This window comes from Meriones unguiculatus, chromosome 2 (assembly GCF_030254825.1).
Source record: "Meriones unguiculatus strain TT.TT164.6M chromosome 2, Bangor_MerUng_6.1, whole genome shotgun sequence".
Taxonomy (NCBI): Eukaryota; Metazoa; Chordata; class Mammalia; order Rodentia; family Muridae; genus Meriones; species Meriones unguiculatus.
Genome location: NC_083350.1, coordinates 137,077,068 through 137,096,847, shown reverse-complemented (window position 1 = coordinate 137,096,847; position 19,780 = coordinate 137,077,068). Strand labels below are relative to the sequence as shown.

At 41.1% G+C, this 19,780-nt stretch overlaps 1 protein-coding gene across 5 annotated transcripts in view; it reads right to left on the bottom strand.

The window, feature by feature from the left end:
* Nucleotides 1-19,780, bottom strand: part of Pld1 (phospholipase D1) — a 215,427-nt gene that overhangs the window by 15,241 nt on the left and 180,406 nt on the right. For 4 of the 5 annotated variants that reach the window (XM_060378160.1, XM_060378159.1, XM_021645734.2 and 1 more), the window contains 3 exons: nt 17,995-18,108; nt 16,259-16,308; nt 7,839-7,973 (listed from right to left, as the gene is read on the bottom strand). In XM_060378160.1, coding sequence (XP_060234143.1) covers nt 7,839-7,973; nt 16,259-16,308; nt 17,995-18,108 — 299 coding nt within the window. Of the gene's footprint in view, nt 1-2,751; nt 3,804-7,838; nt 7,974-16,258; nt 16,309-17,994; nt 18,109-19,780 lie in introns of those variants that run through there. The other variant, XM_021645736.2, reaches the window with a different exon arrangement.

Genomic DNA, 19,780 nt, shown 5'->3' with positions numbered 1-19,780 from the left:
TGGAAGAAAGCCAATCAAGACACCATGTCAGGCTCTGGCTCTCAAGCATGTATATACACATATGTGATCATGCATTCATGCATGTCACACACATGAATTTATTAAATTTAATACTGACAGGGAAATGCTGACAAGTGTAAATGTTAGTCTTAACTAACAAGACTTAAACTGCTAGTCTTGCAGTTAAACATTGCTTTGTTCTGAAAATCAAACTCAGAAAAGGAGTTGCACATGTCATTTCTACATTAAAAGAAATGAGGAAGAGAAGGAAGGAGGAAGCTGGGGTACACAGAATGTTTACAGGTTCTGCGTGCCTTTTGCAGAACACAGAGCACAGGGAGGAACTTCTGACCTTGCTCGGCATGTGCCCTCAAGAGTTTGCACTGTTGATAGCAAATGTGCACAGTGATCATGTACTTTCATGGAACAGGGTTCCTTGTTTTTATTAAGTCATTGCCTTGATCATTTAAAACCCATTTCTGCAGCTGCTATATTTTAAAAACTTAAAATATAGCACAATATAAAAACAAATACCAAAGCCATAATAAAATCACCCCTGAATAAACTGGATCTATCACCTAGGCTGGGAAGGATTCCTCTTCCCCACAGGAGCGCCTTCTCTCATGAGCCCTTCTCTCCTCTCCCTCACTGGGAGATTAGCTAGCTTGATGTTAATCTTCATGTTTATCATGTGTCTTCCTAAACAAAACCACTTTACCTCTGCCTTGTTACTTGATGTCTGTTGCACTCGTTTTTTTGTTTGTTTGTTTGTTTGTTTGTTTTTGTTTTTTAAACTAAGCCCAAACTAAAATCCCACACTTGGGATTTAAACAAAAATGTATTTATGTAACATAACTGAGCTTTTAAAGAAACCAAAACTTCATTGCAGATATCAATGGGCTTATTCGGTAGATAATCATGAAACCTGCTTCCTTCATTCCACGCTGTGTTTTTGAGATTTATCTGTGTGTAACTAATGTACTTGTTTGACTTCCATAACCATTTCATAAATTAACTTTTCATTTGAGCCTAGACAGGGGTTACTTGCAGAGTTTTGCTGTGCAGAATCTTCCCGTGCCTTCTGTGCTGCTGTGGTACTTGTGTGTGAGCATATATGTAGGCTTTATGTAGCAGGACTGCTAGTCTGAGCTCCCTCCAGGGGCCGAGGGCACTTCTGTGGCCTGGCTAATGCTTAGCTTGCCTAGTGCTTTGATTTTTGCCAATCTAAGAATTTTAAAAAGCTGTTACTTGTGCATTTCTATATTAAAAAAACACGAGTATCTTTTCTTCTGTTTATGGATCATGGGTGTGTTCTTTCGATTTCTCCTATCAGTGGACTTGGGGAGGGGCATGTGTGAAGAATACGGAGAGAAGGTGGGATTAGGAGGGGAGGAGGGAGGGATTTATGGGGGGATACAGAGTGAATAAAGCATAATTAATAAAAGTTAAAAAAATTCCCTTGACATTTTAATTGCATATTTGTCAGTTTGAATTTGAAGGCATTCCTTGCGTGTTTTAAAATTTTTTATGTGTTTTGTGTGGTTATATGTGGTGTGTGTGTGTGGTGTGGCGGGGTGTCTACTGAGGCCGGAAGCATCAGATCCCCCTGGAGGTGGGGTGACAAGCCGCTGAGAGCCATTCCACATGGGTGCTGAAAACAAAACCCACGTCCTATGCAAGAGCATCATTCACTGTTACCCATAGAGCCATTTCTCTAGCCTCTCCTATGTGTTTTGAATATTCTGTTTTGCAAATAACTTCTTTAAGTTTGTGACTTACCTTTTATTCCCTTTGCATTATTATTATTTCCAAACAAATTAATTTCCATTTTTCTCACTAGCAGAAAATGTCCCAAGGACCAAAAAGGAGGAGGAGAAGCAATGGGATAAAAAAGATCCTTGGGTGAAGAGGAAGGAAGGAGGATCTGAGTAACAAGCTGCCTGGCATCACACGCCACTGAGAAAAGTCCTCAGAAATGACGTCAAGGAAATACTGATGGAGCAAATGGCTGCGCAGCACGCACAGCTGAGGGAACCCCTCGGAACCAGCTTACTGAAATACTGATGGGGCAGGTAGCTCTGCTGTAAGGGCAGCTGGAGACACTGCAGGAGTACAAGGCTTCACACCACCTTCAGCTGAGGAACCTCGGAAGGGACTTAAAGGAGAACTCCCGTGAACAGATTAAAAATGTCAAAATTCCTTATTCGAAAGAAGAGCCGGAAGCTGGTGCCTCTAAGGAGCCATGGACACAAAGGTAAGCCCCTCTAAATGGAAAGGACCGCGTGCTTATGACGGGGACGATTTCTCCGCATGCCTGTGTCTGCAGGCCTGTATGGTTCCCAGACAAGTGCCCAGCCTTGAACACGTCCTGTTCTCGGTCCCAAGAATACACCGGTAATAAAGCTGAGGTTTCAGTGTGAATGAACTATGAAGACAGCCAATCAGATAGTGAATGTGCTGTTAACACAAATGAGGACAATTCTTATAACAGTGCAGAAAATAAACAATAATTACAAAACAAGAGAGTAGTTGGAATTGAAATGAAAGGAACAGGCTTGTTAGGTATGCAAATGATGAGTGTATAAACAAAAACAGAATTGGAAATTATGTAAAACATATACTAAAATCTAAAAAACAAAAGACTTATTTTACTATCTCAGAAAAATAAATCACATGACTAAAGTAAAAGCACACTGCATGTCACCAGGTATAGACTATAGGATTACATGAAAGAAATCTAGGCTCTTTCTTTTTCTTTCTCTCTCTTTTTCAAGACAGGGTTTCTCTTTGCAGCCATGGCTGTCCTGGAGCTCACTCCGCAAACCAGGCTGGCCTCAAACTCAGAGATCCTCCTGCCTCTGCCTCCCAAGTGCTGGGATTAAAGGTTTGCACTACCATGACTGCCTTGTAGGCTATTTTTCTCTCTTGTTTGATATTGAATGTTTCACACTTCTGAGCATGTCGGCATTTTTTCTATATTTTTCTTTTATTAAAAATAGACTTTTTATACAGATATTTTGATTATAGTTCCCCTGCCCCAACTTCCTCCAGATCCTTCCCATGTCCCCCCCATCCAAATCCACACCCTGTCTCTCATTTGAAACCAGGCATCTAAAAACTAATAATAAAATGAGTTAAGATAAAAAAAATAAAGCAAACCAGAATAGAATAAAACATACAGAAGAAAAAAAGCCAAAGAAATACATAATAGAGACTGAGGCAGCCACAGAAATCCCATAAAATCATAAAACCAAAAATGATCATATATATGCAAAGGACCTGAAAGGTAGAAAAGGTCCAACAAAACATTATGAGACAGAGAACCCCTTCCCCCATATGCCATTGAATTCCTTTTTGTGTTGGTCATCTACTGGCAATAGGCCTAGCCCTTAAGAGTGGTTTGTATGGTCAGTGAGACTCTATTGGAAAAACTAATCTTCCCTTTGTGAGCAGTTATCAATCGCAGTTGGTTTCTGGTTAGGGATGAAGGTTAGTCCACCTTCCCTCTCAGGGCTAAGACCTCATCTGGCTATCTACCTATGCAGGCACCTGAATGCTGCCAGTTTCTGTGAGTTAGACATCAGTCCTGTTGTGTCTGGTAATCTTTGTTTCCTTGGTGTTCTCCATCCCCGTTGATTCTTAGCAAGTATTCCACCTTCTCTTCTCCTGAGGAAACTTGAGTCCCGAGGGAAAGGATTTGTTGGAGGCATCCCAATTAGGACTATTTCAAGGTCTTCCACTCTCTGCACATTGTTTAGTTGCAGGAGGAAACTTCTCTGGTGATGGCTGAGTAAGACATTGATCTATGAATATAGATGGATGTCATTAAGCGTCTTTTTTTTTGGGGGGGTGAGATCATTTATCAGAACAGTAGTATTTGCTTTTCCCCTAGATCCCTGGCCTACCTAGTCTCAGGTTCTTGGCCACCCAAGCAGTGCTGGATACGAGTTCTATTCCATGGAGTGGGCCTTACATCCAATCAGATACCAGTTGGCTACTCCCGCCAGCTTTGTGCCACCATGTCACTAGCATATCTTGCAGGCAGGTCACCACTGTAGAGCAGAAGGTTTGTGTTTGTATTGGTGTTTACTTTTCTCCTGTGTTTGTGAGCAGTGTAGTGAAGGCTCTAGGGAGGCATGAGCTTGACCTCTCCACATTCAATAAATTGTGTGTTTTTGGCAATAGGGCCTTATTGTCAGGTTATAGAGAGCAACCAGTAGCTTTGGCAATAGCCTGGGTTGTTTGGGGGTGCTCATGAAGCCCCTTTGGCCAAATACAAGATTGGTTGTAACTCATGCCTGGAACTGGAGGCTTCATTTGGTGATGTGAGATGCCCAGCTGGGGCTTCATCTTCCCCATTATTTGGCAATTTCAACTAGAGCCATATTTATTTTTATATATGCATATCTTCTGGAAGCTTTTACTATAATAGGTTTCCATACCACCCTCAAATGGTCTTTGCTTTAGATGTCTGTCCCTGTTTTTTTTTTTTTTCTCGTCCCCCTCCTCATTTGATCCTCCCATTCTATTCCCCTGCCAAACACATCCATAATTATTTATTCTGTTTCCCCTTTCCTAGGGAGATCTATCCCTCCCTCTAGTCCCTTACTCTATACTTAACTTCCATGGTTTACGCAGCTTATTGCCGGATTATTGAAGACTTAACTGCTAACATTGACATATAGGTAAATACATACCATATTTGTTTTTTTGGGTCTGCGCTATCTCACTCATGAGGATTTTTTTTTCTAGCTTCATCCATTTACCTGTGAATTTTATTATTTCATTTTTTCAACAGCTGAGTAATATTCCATTGTGTAAATGTAACATAACATTTTCTTTATCTATTCACCCGTTATGATAAAAAGCTAGAATATTCCTGATTTCTGGCTATTATAGATGAATGAATATGACTGAGAAAGTGTTCCTGTGATAGAATGAAATATCCTTTGAGCATGTGCCCACAAGAGGAGAGTGGATAGCTGCATTTAAAAGGTGGATCGATTCCCAGCTTCCTGAAGAACTGCCACACTGACTTCCATAATAGCTGCACAAGTCTGCTCTCCCACCAGCCATGGAGGCATATTCCCCTACTCTACATCCTCGCCAGCATAAGCTGTCAGTTATCGATCTTGGCCATTCGGACTGGTATATAGTCTAAGTGATTTGAGTTTCCCTGATGACTAAGGGTGCTGAACATTTTCTACAGTGCTACTCAGCCATTAGTATTTCCTCTTCTGAGGATTCTCTGTTTAAATCTGTAGCCAATCTTATTTTATTTTTGTCTTTTTGAGACAGGGTTTCTCCGTGTAATCTTGTCTGTCCTCGCAGCCATTTTAAAAGTCAGTTTATTTCTTTTCTTGACATCCATTTTCTGAATTCTTTATATATTTTAGATTTTAGCCCTCCATCATATGTACAGCTGCTAAAAATCGTTGCCTATTCTGTATCCTGCTTTGCCTGAACGATGCTGTCCTTTGCCATACAGAAGCATACAGTTTTAGGAGGTCTCATTTATTAATTGCTCTTATTACCTGGTTAATGGTGTTTTGTTCAGAAAGTCTTTTCCTGTGCCAGTGAATTCAAGGCTATTTCCCACTTTCTCTTCTGTCAGGTTCAGTGTATCTAGTTTTATGGTGGGGGTCTTTGATCCATTTGAAATAGATTTTTGTTCATGGTGGTAAGTCCCAACAGAGCAATGGAAGGTTCTCAACCTTCCAAAATGGTGCAACCCTTTAATATAGTTCCTCATGTTGTGGTAACCCTAACCATAAAATAATTTTCGTTGCTAATTCATAGCTGTAATTTTGCTACTATTATGGATCACAGTCTGAATACTGATATTTTCTGATGGTCTTAGGTGACCTAATGTAAAAGGGTCATTTGGCCCCAAATGAGTCATGACCCACAGGTTGAGAACCACTTCTATAAAATAAGCACTGTTGGGATATGATGCTTTTTTTTAATTGTTCTTCATAAATATTAAAATAATTTATTTCTCCAGTCTTTGTCCTTATGTGACTGCATATATGTGAATTATTAAGCCATGTTTACAGACATATACATACATGTATGTACTGATATGCACATATACAAACACTGTGATATGTACATTTTCTTGCTTCAGAATTACATTTTCCCCAAATTATATTCCAGATAAGGCATCTCATTACTGTTACATAGGAGATTTTTTTTCCCTTTCCTCAGTGGAGGCTAGAGAGGAAAAAGGCATATGACTGCCAAAAAAAAAAGTCAAAATACTTCATGACATTTAGCTTCTTAAAGACTAGGGAATTATCTTAGTACAGCTGAGAAGCTACATCCTTAAAACAGGTGAACAGGATTCCCAGTGGTGCCAAGCACCATCTCTCTGAGTAACACACATTCAGAGTGTTAACAAGATGGCTGGTTTCATGTCAACGCGACACAGGCTAGAGTCATCTGAAAAGAAAGAACCTCAACTGACAAGATGTCTTGATCAGATCTGATTGTAGGGCATTTTCTTAATTAGAGGTTGATGGGGGGAGGGCCCAGTGAATGAGTGCTATCATCCCTGGGTCTGGGTTCTATAAGAAAGCAGGCTGATCAAGCCACAAGGAGCAAGCCAGGAAGCAGCACCCCTCCATGACCTCTGCATCAGATCCAGCCTCCAGGTTCCTGATCTGTTTGGGTTCCTGTCCTGGCTTCCTTCAGTGATGGAGTACAATGTGGAAGTATAAGCTAAACTTGCTTTTGGTCGTGGTTTTTCATCGAGGCAACTGAAACACTAATTGGACAGGTGATTGATTTTCTGTCCCTCATCCAGCTTTCCAGTTTTCATTCATGTAATACAATATTAAGTGTGAAATAATGCAACAATGGTAGCACAGGGTGTCCGGTGTGTATAAACCTGGAAGGAAGCTGAATATCCACCCCTCTGGCCCAGAAGATGCAATCCAGAATGTGCATGCCTGTCTCCTGAGCCAGTGAGAGGAAGAGGGCTCTCTAGAAGAACACTATGTATCATCAGTCAGAAGGATATGGATCATAAAATAGGGCTCTGTCACTCCAGCAAAACACACCTCTCTGTCTACCTCCACACCCGTCAGCAAAGCTCACGGTTCCACACCTTGACTTTGGGTATCCAAAACATGGACACTAGAAAAAGCTTTGGTAAGTGCATAGACAGTAATACTTTAGCATCCTTCCGACTTTGACTGCTACCCAACTCTGGATCTGTAGGAAAGGTCAAATGGAGGTGGGGTCAGCACAGACCACCCACAAAGGTCTCTTGTTTGAAATACTTTTCTTGCTGATTTCCTCTCCTTCTAATCCCAGACATCTAGTCAGTCACTTGGATTCAAAATAAAAATAAGGGAATTTAAAAAAAAGTGTAAAATCAGGGCTAGTGACATGGCTCAGCAGGTAAAGACGCTTGGTGCCAAGCCAAGCCTGATGGCTGGAGTTCAATTCCCAGGACTGTCTTGGTGGAAACTCATTCGATCTGGCCTCTGACTTCCACACAGAACACACATCAGACAAACAAACTAATAAGTAAACACATTTAAATAAATGAGCTCAGTCAGATGAATAGATGAATGAAGGGTTTCAACCCCAGCTTTTAATATGTACAAAGTCCCTTTCATTACTCTGGATCTCTAATTCTTACAGATTAAAAACAAAAACAAACAAACAAAACAGGCTAGGGAGGCCACAAAAAAAAAAAAAAAAGGCTGACTCTGGAACAGTTTGGGTGTTCTATTACAATGTCCAAACTGCAAGGAAGTGTAGAGAAAGAAGGATAATTCAGGTACAGGGCTGTCAGGGACAGGAGGTGCAGCCACAGACCATACACTTACCAATAATGACTGTGTTGTCATCAGCAATTAGCAACTTGCTGTGGACATAGATGAGCTCAGTGACTAGGTTTCCTTCCAGCTCTGCATGTGTTCTCAGGCCACAAAACGATATGTAATTTATCCACTGGTTACCAACTGTGAGTCAGAAAGAAAGTACTGAAATGAACATCACCATGCCCAACTAAGGTACATCAGTTTTGTTGTTTCCCAAGACATATATGCCATTTAAGCAGGTTACTTAGAATACATATATACAATATTGTGTAAGATACATTATATTATAATACATGCATAATATATGTATAACATGTATAAAATGATATTTATAACGTGTAATATGTATATAATATACATAATATATATTAATTTATTTTATAAAATTTAACCAGAAAATTTTTATGGTACAGGAATGTGTTTTAATAACTTGGATGACTGTCCTAGTTTCATTATGTTGCTGTGACAAAACATTCTGACCAAAAGCAACTTAGGGGAGGACAGGATTTGACTTATTCTTCCAGGTCACAGTCCATCACTGAGGAAAGTCAGAGCGAGAGCTCAGGGCAAGAGCTTAAAGCAGGGACCAGAGGGACAGTTCTTGCTAGCTTATCCTCAGGCTTGTTCTCTGGCTCATGCTTAGCTCATCTCTTATATATCCTAGGGCCACCTACCCAGGGTTGGTTTCAGGCCCACAGCAGACTGGGCTCTGTATATCAGTTAACAAATAAGGACCATCCCTCCTAGATACATCACAGGAGAACCTGAGGTGAGCAATCCCTCAGTTGTGATTCTCTTTTTAAATGACTCTAGGCTATGTCATCAAAGCTAACTAGGACAATGAGTGACTACATTAAAAAAAATCACATTGGCTGGGCACAGTGGGGCAAGCCTGTAATCTCAACACTAGGGGAGGCAGAAGCAGGCAGATCTGTGTGAGTTTGAAGCTAGCCTGGTCTACAAACCAAGTCCAGGACAGTCAAGGCTACGCAAAGAAACCCTGTCTCAAAAAAGAAAGAAAGTAAGTAAGGAAAGGAAGAAAGAGAAGAAGGAAGAAAGAAAGAAGGACAGAAAGAAAGAACAGAAGGAAGGAAGGAAGGAAGGAAGGAAGGAAGGAAGGAAGGAAGGAAGGAAGGAAGGAAGGAAGGAAGGAAAAACAAATTTGAGATGTGTTCTGCCTTTGGCTGAGGCAATCTAGAAATGTACTCCAATCTGAGCCATTTAATGATTTGGCGAGTTAACTACTGAGGAGCAGAAGCAGAAGAGACAAAAGAGTTTGGTGTCACATCACAGCTGCTTCTGTCTCGGTTGGCACCTGCTGCGGAGCCAGAGGACAAGCACATCTCAAAACCATAAAATGTATGTAGCACATTCAGCCCTAAACAGCAGTGAAATCTGCTGACTCTAGCTACACAGAAATGTTGCCAATTAGATAATCTTCCCCCAGAACAGGGAGGAGTGAGTGCTGAGAACCACTGTCTTCATGGCATGGGCACGCTTACCTGTGCAAGATGCACCCTCAACATTCTGTTATGGATGGCTAATGAGGCTCCACCCTCCCTGAAGAGCAGTTGGCACTAACTGGTTACTCGAGAAAGAGGAGTCATTTTATTCAGTGGTGTGCCCACTGATAAGTTGTTCATGTTCCTGAAAGCAATGCTAATCGGTCTCAGTGAGGCACCAAAAAACTGAATAATATAAAAGCAGGCATGGCATTGGCTAGGAAGAAGTTGAGAAAAGGCAACAGGAAGGGAAAATGAAAAGACGTGTGCAGATGTCGAAGAATTTTAAAGACGTCTCCCTTCTAGATCATTAATGTTAGGAGAGGAAATAAACTTTATTGTATTTGATACTGGAAGATTTTGTTTAGACCAAATGGTACCCGGCTTGTACTATAAATAGCTGCTCATTCATCTCACCATGTGACAAGACCTGCATTCCACACCAAACTATAATCAATACCACCATCTGAGTGTTCATCATAAGGTTTTACGGTCTCCCTCCCTCACACTCTTGTCCTGTCCAAACAAAGTCTAAGACTCAGAACAAACAGAGAGGAACCAAGTCATCATGAATCCTAAAAGGAAGACGTTATATCTTTTTCTTTAGGAGATTATGAAACATAGTACTAGATCCAGTGGAAACTCAAGGCTCCGTTTGCTGAGCTTCCCATTTATCATGGAGCATTTCTACTTTGCCCTGGATGCTCTATTAAGTTCAGGTATCTTGGAAAGAAATCCATTGCTAGGTTCACACGGGGAGTCCTGCACTGACAGATCATCTTTCTCGCTGTGTGTGAATGATCTCAGAGCACTGACTGACAAAAAGTGTTTGCGTTGTTGTAATGATGCTTTGCATTACACCATTCTACAGACATGAAAACAACAGTTCTACATACATGAAATATTCATAACCCCTCCATGTGTTAATGTTACATTAGAACAACGTTTAAGTTCCAGGTGTGTTTAACCTGCAGCCAGCAGATTACATGAGCCCTAGGACAGCTATGAACAAGCCCCAACACAAAATCACAAACTTAACTTAACATATTATCAGCTGGCGGGGAGGGACAATTTTTTTTTTTTTGTAATTTGATTACACAATTCTCAGACATACAGTTTGTAGATGACATTACTCCCCTTTAAAAAAAAAATCTCTTTCCTCTCTGAAGTTCTTTGTGCCCATATAGTTCCTGGAAAATATTCCCCAAAATGACTAATTTTTACAGATACTGTAGAATCCACTTCTCCTGCACCAGTGCTGTGTCCCACAGCTTCCGTCATCATTGTTACTTGGGGCAACAGAGCATGAGCTTCTGATTCCCCTGTATCATCGGGGGCTGCCTTGTGATCCAAAGAATACTGTTTTAAGACATAAAACAGCTTTCCAATGGAATCAGGAAGAAAAGCCTCTGCCGAAGTAAATATTTTGAAGCAGGGATTTTCTATTAAAAGTACACAAGCTACACTGAACAGAGGTTGTCAGTGTGCATAAGGCCCACCCTATCTTAAGACTTGGTAAAGGCAGATTACTGAGCATCATGTGTAGTTCAGAGGAAGATGGGCTGTGGAGGTGTTTAAGGCTCCAGGAAAGTTAAAGGGAGGAAGAGAAAAGAAGACAAGGCGATGGGGCAGAGGAGAAGGGAGAGGAAGGGAACACGGGGTGAAGGGACAGATAGAAATTGTCCTACAGACTGAAATCGGCCATGTGTCAGTGGGTAAAGGCTATTGCCTCACAAACCTGGCAACCAGAGTTTGATCCCTAGAACCCACGTAAAGGCTGAAGGAGAGAGCTGACTGTTGAAAGTTCTCCTCTGGCTTCCACATGTGAAACATGACATGTATCTTTCTGCAGTAATAATAAAACAAATAAGTTATAGTAAGAATATGAAAGCATTTAAAATTATTTTTAAGAGACGAGTTATACTGACTGGTTTCCAGCAGCCTGCATTTTAAGATGTGCCATAGTTTATAGGGTCTGGAACTCAGGTTTGTGCCATTCCATAGCCTAGGGCATATCAGCTAAGCACCTGTCTGTCAGGGATGCCCAGACCATAGTCCATACCACCTTCCACTCTGCCTCATCTAGACAGTGAGGCTCACAAAAAAAAAAAAAAAAAAAAAAAAAAAAAAATGGCCTTGAAGATAAAGCTAACAGTACAGATTCTAAAAGAGGAGGAAGAGGACAGAGAGGAAAAAGAAAAAGAAGAAAGAGAGAGAGGGAGAAAGAAAAAAAAGTCTTAGTAGAAAGGGGGCCCCATGGGGAATCCCAGTGTGGCCTGTGAGATGCAACTGGTGTGCACCTGTGATGACCTGAGCCTCACCTTTTACCCTTGTGTGTGACAAAGAAAACTGAGAACTGGCATTTTATTCTGTGAGGAAAGCCTACTTCACATGAAACAAATGCAGAGTCGGTGGTGTTGATGTGTGCTACCAAGCTACAACGAGGAGCATGAGTGGTTTTTGATGAACACCACTGTGAAAAAAATGGAGAGACAGGTCCTGGGGAGGTTCCCAGACGATGTGTAATGGGATATGAGACTGTGAGTCACCCAGTCTGGGACTAACCCTGATTGACACCGCTGTCTGAGTACCAGAAGGAAGATGGACTCCACACAAGTGCTGGATGTTTACAAGGCAAGCTTGAGGAAACAAAACAAAACAAAACACGGAGAGTTATCACAGGTTTATTACTTAAAATTGGAGCTTTAGGTATTTGTGTATTTATAATCCTGCTTGAATACCCCGACCACTAATTTACAATAACTTGGTCCTAAGGCCTAAAGTGCTATATAATTCACAAAAAAAATTTATCAAAAATGATAACAGAATGCTTTAAACTGAACATTAAGTCTCTAGAGATTATCGGATCAGAGAATGGCTGGGGCTGGGATTCTTTTCAAGAATTTTAATTTCGTCACAGCTGCAGCTTTGTTCAAAGTAACTGAAGCAGCGGCCTCTTGGAGCTGCAGTCCTGCACCCAATTAGAGATGAGGAAGCTGGGTCTGGAAAACCCACCTTGCGCTAACGAAAACAAAACCGACAGCGGGACCTTGCCTCAGAAAAGGGCACCGTGTCATTAATCTTTTCTCCCCATGTTTAGAATCTGAACATTCCCCCACAGAGAGGCTTTTTTTTGAGTTGTTCCCAGGGTCTTTAGAAACTCTGCCCCAAGCAGGCTTAACACTGAAATTGTTTCTTGTGTTAAAATCCAATTTATTTCTCCTGAATGGAAAAGGCGAGAAAGGGCCGAGAGCCAAAGAAAATGCTTTATTTAAGTGCAGGACATTTTCACAGTTGAGAAACAAGAGGATAAGCTTGCTTTGATTCCTTCCTTTCCTGTAACCTCGCCTTCCCCTTACAAACCCCCACCAGGCAGCATGGGATGCCTTTCCTACTCTGTTTTGTCAATATGTCTCTTATATAGATGGATTCATCAACCCATAGAGATCAAGGTGACACTCTGGGATATCTGCTCTCTCCTGGGTACAATTGGGCGATGGTCTGAAACAGACCATCAGTAAAAATTTCCTAAATGCACAACACTGATAGACATGTGTGTTCATATATATTAAGCCTGTAGAAGTTTAAGCCTATTTTATTTACTCTATGTATGTATGTATGTATGTATGTATCTATCTTTCTATCTGTCTGTCTGTCTGTCTATCTGTCTCTAATCTATGTACTTACTTTTCTTACACACTTTGGAGAACAGAGTCTCTCTAGTAGCCCTGGCTGTTGTGGAACTCACTATGTAGACTAAGCTCTCCTTGAACTCACAGAGACCTGCCTCTGCCTCCTGGTTGTTGGGATTAAAGGCATGCATCATCATATCCAGCTAAGCCCATAGTTTTTAAAGCCAACAGATCCCCTAAAAATTCTATAAAAATTTCCAAAAATTTGATGGCATGAAATTTCTCCCTTTTAATTGTACAGTTTGGGGCTGAGGATAAAGTTCAGTGTCAGGCTGCTTGCTTAGGATTTGCAGGGTTCTGTATTCGATCCCAGAAGTGCAAATAAATTAAGAATACAATTTAATAAGTGTTTTTTTTTTTTGTGGTTTTGTTTATTTGTTTGAAACAAGGTCTCACTATGTGGATCAGGCTAACATCCAACTCAAAGTGATCCATCTGCCTCTGCCTCTCGAGTGCTGGGATCAAAGGCATGTGATGCCACACTTCACAGAGTTTTCTCTGAGGCAGATTTTTTTTTATGTTTATTTTTCATGTATCTCAAGTTGTTCATGAACACGCCGTGTATCTAAGGATGACCTTGGGCCTGGGTGACCTGTATATCTAAGGATGAGAAGTAGGATGACTCTCCTCTATTTTCTGAATGCTTGGATTATAGATATGCACCACCGTACTTGGCTTCCATGGTGCTGGGATTGAATCTTGGGCCCTTCACATGCCAGGCAAGCGCTGTGCCAACTCAGCTACATGCCAGATCCAATTCAGCAGATCTTTAAAAGGTATCTTTACAAAGCTATACAACCTCCACCACTACCTAATTCTAAGACATTTTATACCCCAAGCCTATCGAATTGGCCTACCTACTCTCTCTAGTCCTTAGCAATCACTATAGGACTTTCTGTTGCTATGGATTTGCCTATTAAAGACATTTCATATAAATGTAACCATATAAAATATGGCTTCTTGTGCCTGGCTTCTTTCAGTTAGCCCAGTTTTTACAAGACTCACCCATATTGTAGCACATACTGTTTCATTTCTTTTTATACTTTATCAATGCCACTGTACCATTATGATGGGCAAAGAATGACAGAGAAGGATACCCTGCCAATGTGCTTTTCTGGTCTTCGTGGGCATACACACGCACTTATAAAATGTATATCTTGGCAGCTATTGGACATTGTATGGTTTCCCTTTTTTGGCTACTTTGATTATGAGCACTCACGTGCAAATTTTGCATAGAAAATTTCAGGCTTATATAGAACTGTGTCTAATATCTGAGGAATTACAAAACTATTTTCAAATGACACTGTAACAATGTAAAGAAATTTTAATCCAGCAACATGGCTGCTCTGATCACATCCAAAGACCTTCTAGATCTGTGTGATCAGGCAGGAATGCTGACACGCCCTTGGTACACACCTTTGATCCCAAACAATGAAGGTAAAGTTAGTTTGTAGAAGGAAGCACCCTGTTTAAATGTGATGTCTAATTGAGAGGCGGACAAAGTGATTAATCAGAGAAAGATTTGAGAAAATAGAATATGCCCAAATCTTACAAAACAGGAAGGGAAGAGAGGCAACTTAGGAGAGAGCAATACAGAAGGACATAGAAAGGGAGAGAGAGAGGAGGTAATTTTTTTGGGAGAGTTTTACAGAGACAGGTTGAAGAGAGAACAAGCTAGACACAAGTGAAGAATGAGACAGGGAATAAGAAGGAGCCAGAAGATTAGAACAGATTGCTGGAGTTAGTTTAAAGCCAAGCAGAGCAAAAAGTCAGAAGGTAAGAGAAGCCAGATAGAATCAGTCACCTTAGAGAGGAGTTTGAGCCAGAACCTCTGGGTTGAATCAGCCAGCCTGAGTTCAGAAAGAACTAGAAAGAGTGAGCTTAATCAGCAGTCAGTCTCAGAGGCTGAAAGCATTCTAGTCCTAGATTAGAGTTTACAGAAGCTAGAAGCTTCTGGGACTAGGCCTAGTTAGCAGATGGAGGCAGTAAGCTTCCAAAACAATTAGGCAAATAAAAGAAACTTGTACATACTAATTTGCATTCCCATCAGCAATGTATGAGAATTCCACTATTTATACATCTTTGACCTGACTTTTACTTTAACTATCCTAGAGGGAGTAAAGTATCATATTGTAGTTCTTATTTGATTTTCCACAATGGCAAATGATATTTAGCATCTTTCATGTATTATTAGTCATCTCTGTATCTTCTTTAAAATCAAGTATCTAGATTTTTTTATTATTTTTAAAAAATAAGCTATTCTCTTTTATTACTGATTTGTTTTATAGTCTAGATACTAGTCCCTTATAGATATGAGGAGGAAACATTTTCTCTCCTTTTTTTCTCATACGCACTTAAGAACTTAGTTCTAGAAAGAGCTGCAGCAGCGAAAGGTGATACTGGCTTTTGTTTCCTTCCTCATCTATAATTGTCTCAAAGGTTATAAGAAATGGGTATGTTGTAGGCTGTTTTCACAAAGTACAAGAAAGCACTACAGGATTCCACAGACTTCTGCATAAAGAGATGCAATAATGCCTGCTGGCCTCATAGCACCCATTTTCATCATCTTTAAGACAAGGATGACCCATCCCAGACAGGGGTGTGGTAGGAGATGAGCTAAGAATCCATATAGACAGTTCTTGTGAGAGCTCTCAAGTATTATCAAGATTATAAAAATAAACAAACCAATAAAAATTAAAGAGGTTTTTCCAGTGTTTATCGCTCTCACACCTCATGCGCAAGTGTTTTTATTTGAACATTGGTTTGGGCAATTTAACTTTAACGAGAAAAAGTGAGCATTTTGTGAAGAGAATATGCACACACACACACACACACACTTAAACACACACTATGTGAGATTCACAGATCCCATGAGAGTTAATTTTGATTATCAACTTGAGATGTGTGTTTTCTGGGTTTTCTAGGTTAAGTTAGTTAAAGGAGGAAGATCTAGTGTAGACGTGAGGGGGAGGCTCCAGACTGAATGCATAGGGCAAAGGGTACACCAGCACTCCCCACTCCCTGCTCTGTGACTGTGAACTCAGTGTGACCAGCCTGCACTTTAAAGCTGTGAGCCAGAATGAATCCTCTCTCCCCTAAGCTGCTTTGTTAGATATTTGTCACAGCAACAAGGAAAATAACTAATAGATGCTGACTTCACCTTCGTATCTAATGCCGGTAGCTCGTGGTGTTTCTAGAAACAGTAGCAGAGGAAAAGAGAAACACTACTTACGCTCTGGTTTCAGCTGTCCAAGGATGGAGTTCTCCCCTCTGCACATGGTTCTGAAAATAATAAACGCCTAGTTACAGAGGCTCCCCAACAACCAAGTCTAATTGCAACACCTTCAGGTGTGACCCTAACCCAAGCAAAACTGGGGCGTGTCCTTTCATGAGAAAATGCTATGCCCATTTTCAAAAGTTAAAACTGCAATAGCAGGTTTGTTTGTTTGTTTGTTTTTTGTAATGTTACTGAAAAAAAAAAACAAGGTAGTTATTTTGAGGGGATTCAACAGAATAGCTATAAAACTGCTGGCAGGTTTCAGAAAAAAGAGATGGCTAAGAATGAACTTTCCCTTAGAAAAATCTTGTGACAGGGAAGATAAGTTTGGCAGCCTTCACAGAGGAGAGCATGTATAAAGTCATCCTGCTTCCTGGGGTGAGAGGGCAAAGTCTTGGCAAGAGCATCAGAAATGAAGCAAACTCTATAGTACGGGGTCATTTCCATCAAGTCAGCAAAAGCCTGTACATGTGGAAAAAAATATCGAGTTTTAAATAACTGTCTCTGTGGATGACTTTTGATCCTCGGGATTGTTAAATATCGATGACTCTAACTAATGGAAGAGCAGAAGAGCAAGGGGCCCCTGAGGCCATGCCTCCCTGAGGCTCCATCATAGCTACAGGGGAGGCTCACATCTCTTCAGGGGTATACCACCAAACCACCCCTCATGTCTGCATCTATAAACAGCATAGTGGAACTCACTAGTTCACAAAAGAAAGAAGAAAGGGAAGCAGAAGAGCCTAGCCGGGAATAAGTAGGGGATGGCCTCAGTGAGAGAAGACAAAAGAAGATGGGGGTGTAGGTATAATCAAATTATATGCATGTAAGAAAATGTTATAAGAAATCCATTTTTATCTATAATTCGTATGTGCTAAGAAGAACTTTAGAATTTAAAACAGAAGGGGGGAAAGTCTATGTTCAACCTGCCTATTGTCTAAAAGTAATTAACAATAGAGCTGATAGCCTTCAAATAGGGGTGTTTTTTCATAATGAAAGATTATAGTTCAGGTTTCTGAACAAAGCCAAATGTGTATTTCATTCACCTGGTTCAAAAAAAAAAAATTCAAGAAAACAGTCATAAAAAATAATCACAACTAACATTATTCCAAGAGTAATGTTTGAATTTCCAAGAAAGCAGATAGAGTACAATTAAACATCATGTAAGTGACATGAGCTCAAAAAAAAAAAAGGTTTTGTACTTTCAGATAACATTAGATATGAACCCATCTTCAGTCAAAATACTTAGACCGCACCCAGGTGAATTTACCCCTGGGAAAACATTATCAGCACCAATCTTTACTTGAAATCCTGGCAGATATACAGACAAGTTGGAAGAGTCCGTGGAAAAAGCGACCAACTGCTGGGCATTGTGGCACATGCCTTAATCCCATGCATGAAGACCTGGGCTCTTCCCCTGCTCTGCAAACCAGGCACGGTGGCACATACACATATAATTACAGCACTTAGGAGGCAGAGGCAAGATCAGAAGTTTAGAGTCATCCTCAACTACATAGGGAGTTCAAAGCCAGCCTGGGCCATGTGAGGCTTAGCAGCAAATACGGCCACAACCTCCCACAATGGCACCCTTAAGCTGCATCATCAGAATCAGCTGCAGTCCTCTGAGGACAAGCAAGGGGCCTATAACCCATTATCCAAGTGTGGCTTCCATCCATGATCCAAAATTTGGGCACCTGTAGTTGAAGTGCATTATCGCCTGTAGAGCATTCCCTCCGCCCGTGGAAATGTCTCCTTCAAATCCTGGCAGCAGCGGTATCACAACGTACACCCGATATCTCTGGCCTTCCCTGCAAAAGCCGCATGCACAGAAATTCACCAAATTAACAAACAAACAAACAACTAAACAAACAACAAACCAAAACCAGTTTCATCATCAGCCAAGCAGGCTTTAAAGCAGGGGCTTTAAAGACAAAGAGAATGCTTCCCACGACCTTCTACTCTCAGCTTGGGTGGCTCAGTCGTGGATGTCGGCTGTCACTACGCAGCACTAGGCTAAATGATAAACTTAATTTGACAGTGAAGTGAAAGCTGTGTCTGCATTCTCTTACACACTCACAACCCTTTGCAGGAAGAAGGCAGTTTCAAATGAGTCCTGTCTGGTCTCACGGAAGAGGGCGTAGGAAGGGCCTTCTAACAAAGTTATCGCAACAAGACTATCCATCTCTATCGCTGCCTACAAATTTAAATCAGATTTTATTTAATTTAAATATATGCATCATATGTAGATAGATAGATGAAAGATAGATAGATAGATAGATAGATAGATAGATAGATAGACAGACAGACAGAGGACAGACAAATGGAGTTACAGTCATAGGGATGCAGTCCACAGCTTGGCAGGTTGTGGGCATTCCATTCATAACTGTGGGGTTCCCAGTGCCCATGTCTCGGAAGCAAACATTCACACAGGATGCAGCGTATTTTCCAAAACAGAATCATCATTGTTTAGGAATGCTGAGGTTCCAGCCACAGAATGTTACCATGGATTCTTCAAGAATTCTGAGTGACTAATCTCAACTTCTATTTTATTTTTTAAATATTTATGCACGCACATGCCCCTGTGTGTGTGTGTGTGTGTGTGTATTTGTGCACGTGTGCCACAGAACAACTTGTTCTCTCTTTCTACTACATAAATCCTGGCGATCTAATTCAGAATACCAGCCTTGGCAGCAAGTACCTTTATTGGCTGGGTCACCTCAGTGGCCCTTATTTTATTTTTTGAAAAATTATTATTGTGTGCATGGGCATAGGGACACATACGCTACCGCTGAGCGCATGGAGGTTAGAGAACAGCTTTATTGAGTTGGTTCTCTCCTTCCACCTTTTTCACATGGGATCCCTGGATTGAACTAGGGGCAACTAGGCTTGTGTGGCAAGCACCTTTGCCCACTGAGCCAGCCCCAGCTAGTGTGCATTTTAAAACCCCAGCATATGCAAAGCAGTATCTTCAGGCCACCTTTCAAAGGAAAATGAAGCTACTTATCGAGAGCTCTAACAAGAGAAGAAAGTGTAACTCTCTTGTTTGACATGTAGTCAGAAACCCAGAATATCATGCTCCGATGGGCATGTCTGACCTTTTGGCCCTGAAGAAGGTCACTGTCATCTACTAAGGTCATGCTGGAGAATGGTTCAAAAGAGTCAGGGAAAACCTTTCTCTCACGAGGCTTTGTGTAGTCTAACATTGGCATCAGGCTGTGTTTGTAGCTGTCCGTGGCCACAGGCTGGATAGCCCACTAGGCAGTACTTACTGTGAGAGTCCCAACTATTAAAGCCTCTGGCTTTGTTGGGAACACACAGGAAGAAGAGGAAGCTTGGAAATGTTTGATGGTGGGAACCCAGTTTGCTCCGATACAGTCTGGATGCTGGCTAATTCTCAAGTGTCATCTGCTTAAAACCTTTTTCAGCACTTAATTGCCGCAGCTCATCATCTTAGGAACAGCGGAAGAGTCCCTTCTCATG